The sequence below is a fragment of the Myxocyprinus asiaticus genome, chromosome 23 (assembly GCF_019703515.2).
Source record: "Myxocyprinus asiaticus isolate MX2 ecotype Aquarium Trade chromosome 23, UBuf_Myxa_2, whole genome shotgun sequence".
Classification (NCBI taxonomy): Eukaryota; Metazoa; Chordata; class Actinopteri; order Cypriniformes; family Catostomidae; genus Myxocyprinus; species Myxocyprinus asiaticus.
In genome coordinates this window covers 12,733,805-12,750,883 of record NC_059366.1, presented here as the reverse complement: position 1 = coordinate 12,750,883, position 17,079 = coordinate 12,733,805, and the positions used below count along the sequence as shown (strand labels likewise).

Sequence of the window (17,079 nt, the reverse complement as noted above, 5' to 3'; positions counted from 1 at the left end):
GAGTGTTGTTTATCTTTATCAAATCAAGTAATATTTTGGTTTTAAATGTTTAATCATATAATATAACATCAACATGAAAACAGAACATTATGACTCTGGCTCTGAATACCTTCCAGTCATGACCACAGGCAATGTCCAGGTAACCTCAAATCATGAGATTCATCCGCGCAAAAGAGCAGTGCCGAAACTCAACTCACATAAAGTGTTCTTCCGCAAATTGCTTGCAATTTTAAGTTTCAACCACAGATGTCACTAAGAAAGGAAATATTTGGGATTTTTGGGAAATGCAACTGACATTTCAGACTATTTTGCTCCTGTACTGTACATGAAAAATTGCAACTAATGCAGAGTTGCAGCTATCACTGAGTTAGTTCACAATGCAAACTTTTTTCCAGCTTTAGTCAAGATGTTGGATCAGTTTAAACATGTTGTTCACCAGCAAATCATGGTTGACATGGTAGGACATGGTAGGACTCTCTGATCACTGTCTGGTTCATCTTCTCTTGATGTACAAGCAGAAACTAATATCAGCTAAGCCTGTAGTAAGGACTGTAAAGAGATGGACTAATGAAGCAGAGCTGGAACTACAAGCCTGATTTGACTGCACTGATTGGAGTGTTTTTGAAGCTGCAGCCACACACCTGGACAAGCTCAGATACTCTGACATCATATATCAGTTTCTGTGAGGATATTTGCATCCCTACTAGTACATTTTTATCATTCAATAAAGATAAACCATGTTTTACAGGAAAACTCAGACAGCTTCGTCATGCCAAAGAGGATGCTTTCAGATGTAGGGATAAAATATTGTACAACCAGACCAGAAACACACTGACTAAGGAAATAAGAGTGGCTAAAACAAGCTACTCTGAAAAGCTGAAAAAACTGTTTTCAACCAATGATCCTGCATCTGTGTGAAAAGGCCTGAAAAGCATTACCAAGTATATGACACCTCCCCCTCACTCTGTAGAGAATCAACAAATGGCTGATGAACTAAATGTGTTTTACTGCAGGTTTGAAAAGCCCAATCTCACACCCAACCTCCAATCTGATCTTCACTTCACACACACACCAACACCTCCTGGAACCCACTCCCCCCTCCTGCTACTCAACATGCACTTATGGTCTGTGAGGAGGATGTGTGCCGTGTCTTCCAGAAACAAAAAACTAGGAAAGCTTCAGGCCCAGACGGTGTCTCCCCTGCCTGTCTGAAAGTCTGTGCTGACCAACTGGCCCCCATCTTCACACAGATCTTTAATAGATCACTGGAACAGTGTGAAGTTCCACCTTCAAATGCTCCACCATCATTCCGGTCCCCAAAAAACCCCAAATCACAGGACTTAATGACTACAGACCTGTCGCTCTCATGTCTGTGGTCATGAAGTCATTTAAGAGACTGGTTTTGGCCTACCTGAAGGACATAACTGGACCCCTGCTAGACCCCCTTCAGTTTGCTTACCGAGCAAACAGGTCTGTGGGTGATGCTGTCAACATGGGACTGCATTATATCCTGCTGCACCTCGACAGACCTGGGACTTATGCAAGGATCCTATTTGTGGATTTCAGTTCAGCCTTCAATACCATCATGACTGATCTTCTCTCAACCAAACTGAAACAGGTCTCCATGCCAACCATAATCTGTCGGTGGATCAATAACTTTCTGACAGATAGGCAGCAGCTAGTGATACTGGGTAAATCACATCTGGGACCCTCACTATTAGCACTGGTGCTCGGTGCTCCTCAGGGATGCATTCTCTCTCTACTGCTCTTCTCCCTGTACATGAATGACTGCACTGCAAAAGACGCCACTGTCAAGCTCTTGATGATTGCAGACAACACCACGGTCATTGGCCTCATCCGCAATGGTGATGAGTCTGCATACAGATGGGAGGTTGAACAGCTGGCTGTCTGTTGCGGTCACAATAACCTTGAGCTGAACACGCTCAGAACAGTGGAAATGATTGTGGACTTCAGGAGAAATCCCTCCGCACTGCTGAGAGGATTATTGGTGCCCCCTTACCCACCCTCCAAGACCTGTATATCTGCAGAGTGAGGAAACGTGCAGGTAGAATCACTCTGGTCCCCACACATCCTGCCCACTCCCTATTTGAAGTGTTGCCCTCTGGCCGGTGCTACAGAGCACTCGGCGTCAGGACATCCAGGCACAAGAATAGTTTTTACTCACAGGCCATTTTCCACATGAACAAATAAACTGCCTTCAGGACTCCCATAGTGCAATAATTTATAAATATGTCATGTGTAAATTCACTCATATTTAATTCTATAACTGTACATACCCCTACCTTGCACATATATTACAACCTGCACGTGTACATATGCCATTCTATGTTATATGTGCTATTTGTTTTATTTTTTTATGTCTATTTATACTCCTACCTTGTGTTGTTCTGAGTGCACATGCTTGTTTCTCCTATCACCAAAAATAAATTCCTTGTGTACGTGAGCACACTTGGCAATAAAGCTCATTCTGATTCTGATTAAATGTGACCAAAAATCATAAAGGTACATAAAGATTCATAAAGTATGTTTCTTTAGCTAAAATCAGCTGGGGGGCGGGGGGAGCTTTTTCAAATTGGTCCAGCTAATGCACATCCATGCTCTAGACTACAGCAATAATACTTGGCATTGCCTTTACCAAAAAGGCAAGTGGCTAATGTTAAGTGAACTAATAATACAACACTCCTATTTATATCCTACACTTTATTATTTATTTATTTATTGTGTATCAAATAGAATACAAGATGACTGAAATTCAAACCTGTGTGTACAACAGTTTGTGCTTATGAGAAATCTTATATTAGAGATAATGATTACACAGGAACATGATTCATGCAGTCTTTAAATGACATGTGATGCGATCACAGAAAGAGTAGCCTACACTAATGTCTTACCTTCACTGGAAGACCCAGACAAGTCGATAATAACATAGACCTTTCCCTCTGGCTCCAGGTCTATCTGCAAAGTCAGTCAAAGAAGAAAGAGAGTTTTAGCAGTGGAACTTTACACATCTACACAATACAGCATTTACTGGCCTTTGTAATCATGTTATCAATGCAATATCTTGTTACGGTTAAGATATACATGACATGTCACTGTATGCACTGCAATGCAAAAAACGCAGTGCAACAAACTCTCTCTAAAACTATTAATTTTTTTATTTTTATGCATTTAGCAGATGGACTTAATTAAAGCAACTTACAAATGATAAAAAAATGTTTTTTTTAAAAACAAGGAGACAATATTAGCAATACCCAATTTCAATAGTAAACTACAAATTATTGTAACTGATTTAAACAGCATTCTTTGCAATATTTTATACAGCCTGATCTCACGAAGATTACGTGACTGTGGCGTCATTTTTGCAAAATTACATTACATGGTTCATTACATGTATTAAGGCAGTTCCGAGGTGAAATGTCCACTGTGTGGCGCTAAAAATGAGTTAGATATTCTCCTAAACAGATGCGGTTGTTAAGGTTATGTCACGTGTTTGTGTGTTTTGTTCATGTTTTCAGATTTTGATTTCATGTCTTATATTTTTTAGTTTAGATTCTCTTCCTTGTTCCTTTTCCTTGTTGTTTGTCATGTGATTTCCCTATTTGTCATGTGACCCTCGTGTTCTACCATGTTTATTAGTCTTGTCTTTTGATTGGTTCTTGTTTATTGTCTTGTTATCATGTTCATTAGTCTTGTCCTGTCATTGGTTCATGTTTCATAGTCTTGTTATCTTGATTATTATTTCCATCTTGTCATTAGGTGTCTCGTCAACGTTACACATGTCCATGTATATAAGCTCTGATGTTTGCCATTGTCCTTGGTCATGTATTGATTATGTAACGTTGTTCTTGCTTGTGGTAATCCATCCTAGCCTAGTCAAGTCAGGTCTCTTTTTTCAAGTTTGTGTTGGTTATTCACTTTGTAAATAAATACTGCACTTGGGCTCTCACATCATCATTGTCTTAATTTGTTACTATCTTCAGCCTGTCTCTACATTACAAGTTAATGCTGTATTGAGTTTTAAATCAACAAATCCTACCTCCCTACCCAAAACAAACCGATAGTGTCATAAAAAGCAAAAGTGAGATGAAAAACGCAATTGCTGAAGCAACCACATCATTTTTTGGCACTTCTATGACACTTTCGGCTCACATGTCTATTCACATGTTCTTTGGGACTCATTCCCCAGTCCTTTGCATCGCAAGCAAAACACTCTATTAGTTGAGCTACTGTACGATTTGATCACACTCGAACAAGCTTGTAAATGTAGTTTGTTATTGTCATGTCATGTCAATCTTATGTTTTCCCCAAGGACTCTTAGTTTGAAGAGACTCTTATTTTGAAGTTTTCTGTCTTCCTCTTATGTCTGTCATCTTGTTCTTTGCCCTAACTGGATCCCAGATGTTCCTTGTCTCCTTGTTATCCCAACAATATATATCCTCTTGTTCCTTGTTCCTTCACTGGTTCTTGTTTGTATGTAGAGTGTTGTGAGCATGCTGCTGTTGAGTTTATGTTTACCTTCTTCGTTGAGTTACCTCCTTCTTCTTTTTTTATTATCAAAGTTCTGCATTTGGATCCTCACTCTCTCGCCTCATCACTACACAAACCCTGACAGAAGAACCGACCACACAAAATGGCCGGGTGAGGACGCTGGTCCCTTTGGATTGTGATCGTCTGTCTCTGCAAGATTTTATCTCTGAAATCTTAAGGGCTGACCTTCTGCTCTCAGCTCCAGTGGTCTGGGAGACCCCCTCGACAGAGGCCCCTCTGCTCCTGAGTTTTCCACAGCTCCGCCCACTGAGCCTACAGCGGCTCCACCCACTCCTCCTCCTGAGCCATCTGTGACTCCACTTCCTGCAGCTCTGTCTGCTCCATCCCCTGAGCCTCCCATGGCTTTGTCTCCTGAGCTGCATACTGCTCCACACTCTGTGGCTCCACCTCCTGAGATTCAATTCCCTGAGCCTACTGCGGCTCTGCCTGCTTCTCCTCCAGCGGCTCTGCCCGGGCCTCATCTGGCTCCGCCTCATCTGGCTCCGCCCCCTGCGACTCAATTCCCTGAAACTCCTGTGGCTCCATCTCCTGAGCCACTTCTGGCTCTGACTCTTGCGGCTCCACCCTCTGAACCGATTACACTATGGCCTCCAGACCCTCTGCCAGTGCTCACAGCCATGGAGGCCATTACCCAGTCTCTGCCAGTGCTTCCGGCCACGGAGGCCGTTCCCCTGCCGCTGCCAGTGCTCCTGACCATGGAGGCTGTTGCCCAGTCTGACCATTGTCCAGCGGCCGCCCAAGTCCAGTCTGACCCCTATCCAGCGGCTGCCCATGTCTAATCAGAACCCTGTCCAGTGGCTGCCACTTTCCTGGATCCATATCCCTGGCCGCAAGACCCTGTCTCTTTCCTGAGGCCTCCTCCTAGGCCTCCAAACTGTCCATCAGCTCCCTTCCTGGAGCTGCTTCCCAGGCCGCCGGACCACGCTCTCTTCCTAGAGCCACCTCCCCGACCACCGGCTCCGCCATGGACTATTGTAATTTTCTTTTTTTGGGCTTCAGGAGCTGCTTGGGGTGGGTCTGTCACATCATGTCATACTTATGTTTTCCCCAAGGACTCTTAGATTGAAAAGACTCTTATTTTGAAGTTTTGTGGCTTCCTCTTATGGCTGTCTTCCTGTTCTTTGCCCTAACTGTATCCCAGGTGTTCCTCATCTCCTTGTTATCCCAAGTGTGTGTGTGTGTGTGTGTGTATGTGTGTGTGTGTGTATATATATATATATATATATATATATATATATATATACACTTGTTCCTTTGTCAGTTCTTGTTTGTATGTAGAGCATTGTAAGCCAGCATACTGCTGTTGAGTTTATGTTTACCTTCTTTGTTGAATTACCTCCATCTTTTGTTTATTATTAAATAATAATAAAAATAATAAATTGTATTTATAGATCACTTTTAAGGGTACTCAAAGACACTTTACATGAGTTACAAATAGTCATAAAAACCATACAATAAAACCAATAACACAGCATTAATCACACATTAAAAGCAATCCTGATAATATGAGTTTTGAGTTGTGATTTGAACATGGACAAATCGGAACAGTCTCGAATGTGGGAGAGAGTTCCAGATGGAGGGGGCAGCTATGGAGAATGCCCTGTCACCCCAGGTGCGGTGCTTGGTCCTGAGTGGTGTAGACAGTAATTTAGCATCAGAGGAGCGGAGGTTACGGGAAGGAGTGTGGTGATGGAGCAGGTTAGTGAGATAGGAGGGGGCCTGGTTATGGAGGGCTTTGTGAATGAAGAGAAGAACTTTGAAATTCAATTCAGGATGTGATGAGCACATGGATTAAAGTTTCAGCAGCAGAGAAGCAGAGTGATGGACGGAGATGAGCTATGTTTTAAGGTGGAAAAAGGCAGTTTTGGTGATTTGATTGACATGGTGATCGAAGGAGAGGTTGCTGTCAACAATAACTCAGAGTTTGCGAATGTGTGGAGGGGGAAACAGAGTGGAGTTATCAATGGTGAGGCAGAAGTTCTGAGTGGTTTTGGTGAGGGATTTAGGACCGATAATGATCATGTCTGATTTATCGCAGTTTAGTTTGAGGAAGTTGGCTTGCATCCATGATTTATTTTCAGTAATGCAGTTGGTCAGAATGGAATGAGCTGCAGTGGAGATGGATTTAGTAGAGATGTAGAGCTGGACATCATCAGCATAACAGTGGAAGTGGAGACCATTACGATGTATGATGTTACCAAGCAGGAAAATGTAAATAATGAATAGAAGGGAGCCAAGCACCGAACCCTGTGGCACGCCCTGGGACAAAGGAGCAGTGGAGGAAGTGCAATTGTTGATATGGACAAACTGTTGTCTGTTTGTGAGATATGACCTTAGACAAGAGAGGGCATAACCAGTGATACTGAGTGAAGTTTCAAGACAAGAGAGAAGGATGGTGTGGTTAATTGTGTCAAAAGCTGCAGTGAGGTCAAGGAGGATGAGGATGCTGAGGTGACAAGAATCTGAGGAGAGGAGGAAGTCATTGATGACTTTGAGGAGGGCTGATTCTGTGCTATGCTGTGAGCGGAAACTGCATTTGTAATTACATTAAAGTTCTGCATTGGGATCCTCAATCTCTTGCCTCATCACTACACAAACCCTGACAGTTATGTAATGCAAACATTAAAATGTATGGCCTTACGAGTCATGTGCTGTAGTAAAAGTGTTTCAATGTCATAATATAGAATTGTACGAGGAACAGGTCCAAAAGTAAATGTTTATGAACTGATTATCTGCCATTGTAATCATTATCTGTGTGAAAGTGAATAAAATCCATTGTGGTTGTAGTGCCATTGCACCAGGAAACTGATGCAATTCGTACACTTAGGTGCGTAAAGATTTTGCAAAAAATGTTGTAGGGCTGGGCGATAAAACGATCTAGATATTTATCCACAACAAGCTTTTGAGTAATTGTCGATATTTAGCCAGTGTTCTACATCTAGACAATCAGGTGTGTATTGCTAAAAACACAAGTAGTTCGGCTTTCTTATCGTACATTTCCACTGGCACGTGGTTTGCTAAAGTAAGCGAACGCTTTCAATTAATTCCTATGGAAGCCGAGCGCCACACTCTGGGAGAGGCTTTGATTGGATTTCTTCCGCGTTAGTGGAAATGCAGCCTCAGACTGTATGAAGTAGCTAACATCACTGCTACGCCAGTCCCGCATTCCGAGTCCGGACCCTGGATTGATTCCATCCGGACTGCAAGACATCACGATAACGACTGCGCCCTCTCATTGTCTCTAGTGAGCAGCGCGACAAAACAACAGTGCTGTGTACACCAGATCTGATCTTTCTGCACTGTATTCTTGAATATTTTTCTCTAGCATCGAACACGCTTAATTTATGCCCTGTCCCGCTATGCATGCATTGCCTCTTTTCCCCGCATGTGTGTAAATGTGAGGCGCCACAAAAGTTAACTTGGTTCCAGAGCACCTTTAGAACATAATGTTTTTTCCTTCTAAATTTAGCTTTATTAATCAGCATGTTACGAGCCTTTAATAACAAACAAATAGATTTCTGTTCTACTTTTGTGAAATTAATCAGATTTCATCATCTCTGGCATGGATGTCATGGAAAGAAAAGAAAATTACTAGTTTGTAGCCTAGTCTTTGTCACTAATGAAAATATAAAAATGGTCCATTCAGACTTTTACTTTTTCTAAAATTTCTCTCAGGGGATACCCCTGAACCCCTCACAAGGGCTTCTATGCCCCCATACTTGGGTATCTAAATTTAATGAAATATAAAAATAATCTGAATGTAAAAATGATATGCTGTCATTATGCTTCAAAATGAACGGATGATCTTTTAACATTCATATCCTACTGCACTCGATTCATAAATTCTATCAAATATTTTACTACTTTGGAAGAAGATTAAAACCACCTGCCTAATATTGTGTAGGTCCCCCTCGTGCCGCCAACACAGTGCCAACCCGCATCTCAGAATAGCATTCTGAGATGCTGTTCTTCTCACCACAATTGTAAAGTGGGGTTATCTGAGTTACCGTAGACTTTGTCAGTTCGAACCTCTCTGGCCATTTTCTGTTGACCTCTCTCATCAACAAGGTATTTCCATCCACAGAACTGCTGCTCACTGGATGTTTTTTGTTTTTGGCACCATTCTGAGTAAATTCTATAGACTGTTGTGTGTGAAAATCCCAGAAGATCAGCAGTTACAGAAATACTCAAACCAGCCCATCTGGCACCAACAGCGCCATCATTTTAGAGTTTACTCAAAATGGTGCCAAAAACAAAAATCATCCAGTGAGTGGCAGTTCTGCAGATGGAAATGCCTTGTTGATAAGAGAGGTCAACAGAGAATGGCCAGACTGGTTCGAATTGACAGCGCCTACGGTAACTCAGATAACCGTTCTGTACAATTGTGATGAGAAGAATAGCATCTCAGAATGCTATTCCGAGATGCGGGTTGGCGCTGTTTTGGTGGCACTGGTTTTAATGTTGTGGCTGATCGGTGTAACTGTTTTAGGATTTGTTTTCTTTTATTCTGCCAACTTGGAAATTCAAAATAATTTGCAAATATGCATGTATATCGTGATAAATATCGATACTGCACGATATGAAAAAAAATATTGTGATAATAGTTTTGGCCATATCACCCAGCCCTAAAATTTAGATATAGTAACATGAGACCATTGATCTTGTAATTATCAGGCATACAGTTTGTATGATTAACTGAGAGACTTCCATTTTTGCATAAGTGAACTTCGAAAAGTAAAAAGGTTTATGTAAAAAGCTGAAGTGAAGTGTATACACATAAAATAAATCAGTGCCTTTGAATTATCTCTACGTTTGCACACAACCTGTGAAAGCCTTACTCATGACTAATAATACTAATGAAAATAAACAAGCCCCCTTGATCAAGATGAGCCAAATAAAATGTGAAGTATGTGTCACTCAGAGATGTGCCACTCAATGTGGTTGTGAAAATGAGCTCTGAGAGGCTTGTGCTTATATTGGTGCCATCTCTCCTCTCTGCAGCTAATGAAAGCATAACGGCATATCCATCAAAACCATATTACAGCAGGAAATGGAGGGAGGATGTGGGGATAAGAGGAGAGATTTGCACATGCTATGAGACAAGAGAGAGAAAAAGCGAGAGAGAGAGACACTGAGTATGTGTGTGGGAGCTGGGTTATCATGTTAGTGCATTAAACACAGGTTTTACACAGGATGCACCAGTGCAAAGAATTTTGCAAGCACATTCACATTCACACAAACTAAAAGTACCAGTTTCAAGGTTTAGCTGATTACAGTAGCTGAGATTCTTTACTGTACATATTCGCTGCATTTCACTTAGAGAAGACCATGAGGAAGTTTTCACAAGGGCACAAGTTGTCTCGTTTTGAGTCAAAAGTCCAATTACACAAATGTGAGTAGTTTTGTATGTTGGTTTCAAACATTTCGAACACAATTCAAAACCCCCTTCAACTTTGCTCATATAATGTGAATGCTATCCTGCAAAGCATTCACTTGAGTAGACTACTTCACTACATTTACAGTGATAAACTGATTTTATGAGGCAAAAATATTAGCTATGAGACATTACATTTATTAAGGCTAAAATGGCTTGTTTCTTATGATTAATCATTTGTGCTTGTGTCTTTTTTTCTCATTCGTAAATAGGACTGGGCAAAATAACAAATGGCCAATGCATTTAATATTATTTAGTTAATGATATAAAATGAACCAACATCATTAATATCACAATGATTTTAATGTGCTTTTATCTGGCCATAATTTCCTGAAGCTTTTCTTGTGCAGTCTTTGATTTAGAGTTGGGAAGTTTAATTAATTTTCTACAAATCAGTTCTTTCGAACTGTCAGTTTGAATGAATCGGTTCAAAACACTGATTCAGTGAATGATTTGTGTCATCAATCAAAAATAATAATAGAAATTCCAGTGTAAAAATATTTGTAAAAACATATATGTAGGCAAATATTGTTGTTTATTACTTTGTATTGTAATATTGGTGCATATAACTGAAAATTATTAAACATTTACCTCCTTTTGTTCATTTAGTGAAAAAACAGGGTGGAAAATGTATCTAGATTTTTATCCTTTTTTAAATGCCTTTAAGATTTTAACTTGCACTTTTCTCTGGTGATTTTTAAAGGTTTTTGTCACCCAGTTCACAAAGAATTATTGGAGTAGATGCTGGTATGTCAAACTATAAGTGCCATTTCACACATTGTTATTTTGTTGTTTTTTAACAAAAAAATCTTCCTTTGAAATAAAGCATGGCAGCACGTGGCAAAAAATTATATCATATAAAAATATAATTGTTTATTGTTAGTTCATGTTAGTTCAAAATGCATTACCTAATGTTAACATATACAACTTATAGGGCTCTATTTTCATGAGTGCGGAAAGCACTGTGCTACGCGAAATGACAGAGTACTACGTCTTATCATATTTTCGTGAGAGCGATATTTCTAAGTGCAATTTTTGTGCCAAAGCGCAAGTGGGTGTTTTTGCGCTAGCTGTAGGTGTACGCATGCAAACTCTGGGTGTATTTTATGTTAATGAAGTAATGCAAGGTGCAATTTGCTATTTTTCTGAGAAACAGTACATTGCACTAAGACCAAAAGCAGCTCTGTTTTCAGCGCAACGTCTAAATTCAGTTCCTACATTTGCAGTTTGGAGATTCTGCCAGCAGGTGGTAAAAAAGTCCAAACTCTGAAAATATAGTGGAATATCAAATTATGTCCCTGACAATCACAGTTGTATTAGTATTTGTTGAAATTAACATTAACCAAGATTAATAAGTGCCGTATAGATGTTGCTCATTGTAAGTTCAAGTAAACTAATGTACATAGTTAACTAATGTTAACAAGTACAATATTGTTGTAAAGTGTTACCCACGATTTTTAGCTATATTGCCCTGTGCCATTTTTAAGTTGCTTTGGGGAGAAAATAATAATAATTTGCTATATAAATATACTGTATGTAATTGTAAGGCCTCACTTTAAGTACTTTGGTGTACAAGGTTAGTTGATGTCCACGAGCTTTTTGTTTTATTATCTTCATATATGAATGCATACAGAAAGTGTATAATTTATGTACTGCTTTATTTATTTATTTATTTGTTATTATTATTATTATTATTATTATTATTATTATTATTATTTAAAACGCTAATACATGTTCACTAGTTAAATGGTAATGCAGTTGGACAAATTTGTAACAAGATTGAGGTCATAAAAAGTGCATGCATAATAATTACACAAGAATAAGCTAAATGCTTTTTAAATAAGTATTTTCATGGAGTATAGCACATCACACCACAGGACATGCCAACTTCAACTTTCATTTTTCAAATATAACATGTCATTTTAAGCCCTGGAGCTGCTGTAGGTTTTTTTTTTTTTTTCTCCCTGCATGATAGTTCATGAATGAATGAATTAGTGAATGGTTTATGAACACCATACAGGAGCCTTTCCCTCTTATTTATGCACTGACTTACAAGTCTTTGACTGACCAGGTAAGGACACTCTGACTTATCTTTATTATGACAGATAACAGTTCGCAGAGCCCAGATGTTCTAAAACTAGACGGACAGAGGATAAAATTAAGTATTTCCTAGCTCAGTGTTTTCCAATCCATTTTTTTTTTTTTTGTCTTAGGTACACCAACAGCTCCATCAATATGGCTCAAGTGCCCCCTTCAAAATCACAATTGGATTCCTTAAAAAGGAACCGAATGTGTTAAAGCTGAATGTGTCTAAAATAACATATAAGATTAGTATTGATTCAATAATTTAGACTTTTGAAAGCCCAACTGTTGTTATTTTAAGTTTCTTTTTTATAGCAAAATCAAAGCAAAATCTTTCCAGGCATCTGCTTAAAGAAACAATTCACCCAAAAATGAAAATTCTGTAATTATCTACTCACCCTCATGTCGTTACAAACCCATATGACTTTTCTTCTTCCATAGAACACAAAAGAAGATGATAGGCAGAGATGTCAGTCTCAGTCACCATTCACTCAATGGTGACTGAGGCTAACATTCTGCCTTACATCTTTTGCATTCCACTGAGTAAAGAAAGTAATATGGGTTTGGAACAAAAGTTTTTGGGTGAACTAAGTACCCATAAGGTACACATATCCCTGGTTGTAAATCACTGTCAAAGCTGAGGATATGCGGAAGAGATGAGCTGTTATGCGGTATGGATCTACTGTAGAGAGCTTGCTGTAGTGACATGTTTATTATCCCTAATGACCTTTTAATCTCCTTTCTTCCTCCCACTTCCTGTGATGTCATGCTGAAGCTGATTTTTAAATTATCTAAATCTCACAGGTGCAGTGACAAATCTAGCAACTAGGCTTAGCAGGAAAGTACAGTGAGTGAATGTTTGAGACTGTGTATGCTTTTTACACATATGTGTCTGTGCAAGCATGTATGTGATTGTGCTATAGTGAGTGTGCTAAGAGACAAAGACTATTGTGTAGCAAGTTGTCCTATATATATATATATATATATATATATATATATATATATATATATATATATATAAAAGCAGATATAGATTGATTATAATCGGGATACTTTTCTGAATATCTGTGCATAAATAAGGCATAAATCCCATGCCTTCATCCCAGTATTCTCAAATGTGTCTCCTCTAGAGTTTCAGAAGAGATCTCAACAATGACACAAACTAAGCACAAATTTGCCAAGATACCAAAGTCTGCAATCAAAAATCAATAAGGTCAGTATGAACTCAAACATTTCTCATCAAATTGGTTCTCATCAAGACCAAATTTTCTGAGCAATGCAATCCAAGTTATTTTTTTTTAGCTCTATACTCTTACTGTATGCCAAACAGTATCTAATATATAATCATTTTATGTTGTATTTTGGCCCTTAATCACTGAAATTGCATTATATTAAAGTACTGTCTGGCCTCTGTTTGTGTTTATGAATGTGTGTGCACATGTGGACTAGGAAAAAAACAAACTAGAATAAAGGACATTGCTTAGTTCTTCTCTGTCAGTCATTGACAAAGAGACAGCTGGAGTCACTTTGGCTTCGACCCCAGACTTGTCACTTCTGCCCATATCTCTCCCCGTGTCTCCCCCTCAAGCTCTCTGAGTTGGAACAGTCCACCTTCATATTCATAAACTGATATTACACTTGAAGTTGAAGAGTGTAATTTTTTATGTTAATTTTTCTCTTTTCACGGCTTAATATGCAGAGACAACTATAAGTTAGCCATGTATACACTACCGGTCAAAAGTTTTGAAACACTTACTCATTCTTTATTATAATTTCTTTCTTTTTTTTCACATTTTAGAATAATAATAAAGTCATCAAAACTATGGAATAACATAAATGGAACTATGGGAATTGTGTTGTGACTAAACAAAATCCAAACTAAATCAAAACTGTGTTATATTTGAGCATCTTCAAAGTAGTCACCCTTTGCCTAGAATTTGCAGACATGTACTCTTGACATTTTCTCAACCAACTTCTTGAGGTATCACCCTGGGATGCTTTTTAAACAGTATTGAAGGAGTTCCCATCTATGTTGGGCACTTATTGGCTACTTTTCTTTATTATTTGGTCCAAGTCATCAATTTCAAAAATGTTTTTTTTATTTATTTTTTATTACATTTTAGTTTTATAATGAAATAAATTAATATGGTGGCACAATTATAATTTTGTCTACAAAACTAATTTCAAACATTTAAGCATACACCTTCAGATCAAAAGATTTTTAAGATCATGAGAAACATTTCAGTCAAGTATTTCAAAACTTTTGACCGGTAGTGTATGTTGATTTCCACTAAAAAATGTGTATACACTGTGGGGGGATATAACTAAGAATGAATTGTGCCCGTTAGACGAGCCAGGTACTTGTATGTGCTGTCTGCGCTAATATCATCAATAGAATATGTACACAAACATCTCTTCTTTTTTTTTTCTCCCCTTTTCTCCCCAATTTGGAATGCCCAATTCCCAATGCGCTCTAAGTCCTCATGGTGGCATAGTGACTCACCTCAATCGAGGTGGTGGAGGATGAATCTCAGTTGCCTGTTCACGCTATTCTCCATGGCATCCACACATGACTCACCACACGCCCCACCGAGAGCAAGAACCACACATTATAGTGACCACGAGGAGGGTACCCCATGTGACTCTACCCTCCTAGCAACCGGGCTAATTTGGTTGCTTAGGAGACCTGGCTGTAGTGACTCAGCACCATTTTGCCTGTTTTTGGATTTACGAATTTTGGATTACTGTTTGGAAACTGTTACATGTTGTTTGACCGATCTGTTTACTTGACCTGTGCCTGGATAAGGACCACGATTTTTGCCTGTTGTTTGTACTGTTTGTTTATTTCATCTTGCTCTTTTATTAAACTTCTGCGAATGGATTCAACTACGCCTCTCGCCTCTGCTGTGTTACAGAATACTTCGCCTGGCCCGAATCCAGAAGAAGTTTCTCAGCTCCAAGTGACTGTCGCTTATCAGAGCGAATTACTAACAGGATTCCAAACTCAACTGATGACTCTACGAGCTGCCAACGTCCATCTTACTCAGTATATTTGTTCATTGCCTCCTCCCAGATCTGAACCGGTAAGATTTGCCCTTCCTGATAAATTTGATGGCTCTGCTGAGAAATGCAAGGAATTTTTGCGACAATGTTTCATTTATTTTTCACAACAACCAGAAGCATTCGCACAAGATAAAACTAAATCAGCCTTTGTTATGACGCTGCTTACCGGAAAAGCATTAGACTGGGCCACGGCCTTCTGGGACAGTGACAGGCAAATCCTTCAGAGGGAAGGGATATTTCTGTTCAACTGCTGCACGTATGCCAGGGCAATCAATCGGCAGTAGACTATGCAGTACAATTTCATACACTAGCAGCTCAGAGTTGGTGGAATGATATTGCTCTCAAAACAGTTTTTCGTGAATCCTATGTTGCAAGCTGAACTCTTGTAAAGATGAATCCTTTAGTTTGTGTCAATTCATTACACTGGCTATCAAGATTGATAATTTAATGCATACACACCCACGCTCTAAAGCCCCCATTAATCTGCCTTCTGCTTCTGAGCCCCATAATCATCCATCAAGTGAATCATGTGAATCCATGCAGATCGGTCATGTAAGAGTGTGACCAGAGGAGCGTCATCGACACCTTCAGAATCAGCTTTGCATTTACTGCGGACAACCTGGACATCGCTGCAATGTCTGCCCCAATAAACCAAGTGCTGTAACTTCACAAGCTTCTAAAGTGAGTGTGTCAGCCAATAATTATCTTTCTATGTGTCTCGTTCTTCCGGTCACTCTATTCTGTGCTAATCAGATGAGTGGAAAACGGCCTTCCTCACCACTAGGGGGCATGATGAGTATCTTGTTATGCCCTATGGACTAGCTAATGCCCCATCTGTGTTCCAATCTTTCATCAATGAAACCTTCAGAGATCTGCTCAACCAATATGCCATTGTCTACATTGACTATATTCTCATTTATTCACAATCCAAGGAAGAACATGTACACCATGTCAGAACAGTGCTTACCCGTCTGCTCGATCATCAGTTGTTTGTTAAGGCAGAGAAGTGTGAATTCCACACCACCAACACTACATTCCTTGGTTACAACATTAGCCACCTGGGAGTTGAGATGGACCAAACTAAGGTAAAGGCAGTTACATATTGTCCAGCTCCCACAACTGTGAAAGCGCTCCAGAGATTTTTATGCTTTGAAAATTTCTACAGACGATTTATCAGAAATGACAGCAACACTGCAGCACCTGTCACTTCCTTACTTAAAGGAAAACCCAAGAAACTAGCATGGACTGAAGCAGCTCAAGCAGCCTTTGACAAACTCAAAACCAGTTTTACTACAGCTCCCATTCTCAAACACCCAGAACCACACCTTCCATTCATTGTTGAAGTAGATGCCTTAGACTGTGGCATAATAACAGTTCTATCCCAAAGACATGGAACCCCAGGCAAACTTCACCCCGTGCTTTCTTTTCTAGAAAACTTTCTCCTGCTGAGTCAAATTATGACATTGGTAACAAGGAACTTTATCTATCAAGGCCGCACTAGAGGAGTGGAGACACTGGTTGGAGGGAGCTTAACACCCGTTTCAGGTGATAACCAATCCAAATGGGCGCTTTTCTTCACACCCTTTAATTTCACAGTGACCTATCACCCATGTAGTAAAAACAGCAAAGTAGATGCTTTATCAAGAATTTTTGACTCTATTTACTCACCACTAAAACCAGAACCTATTCTACCTCCATCGGTGATCATTGCCCCTATCCGTTGGGACATCATGGAGGAAATTCAACGTGCCCAGCAGGAAGAAACAACTCAACCAGAATGTCCACCAAAAAAACAATATGTCCCTCAGCACCTCCACCAAAAAATCATGCAATGGGTCCACACTTCCTTAGGCTCAGGTCATCCAGGCATACAAAGAACAATTACACTGGTAAGGAACTCCTTTTGGTGGCCAATGCTTAATGCTGATGTC

General features: G+C 39.6%; 1 protein-coding gene across 1 annotated transcript in view; it reads right to left on the bottom strand.

The window, feature by feature from the left end:
- prkceb (protein kinase C, epsilon b) overlaps window positions 1-17,079 on the bottom strand; it is a 222,967-nt gene that overhangs the window by 168,022 nt on the left and 37,866 nt on the right. Inside the window, exon 2 of the mRNA XM_051651187.1 lies at window positions 2,913-2,976. Within this exon, the coding sequence (XP_051507147.1) occupies window positions 2,913-2,976 (64 nt within the window). The remainder of the gene's footprint in view (window positions 1-2,912; window positions 2,977-17,079) is intronic.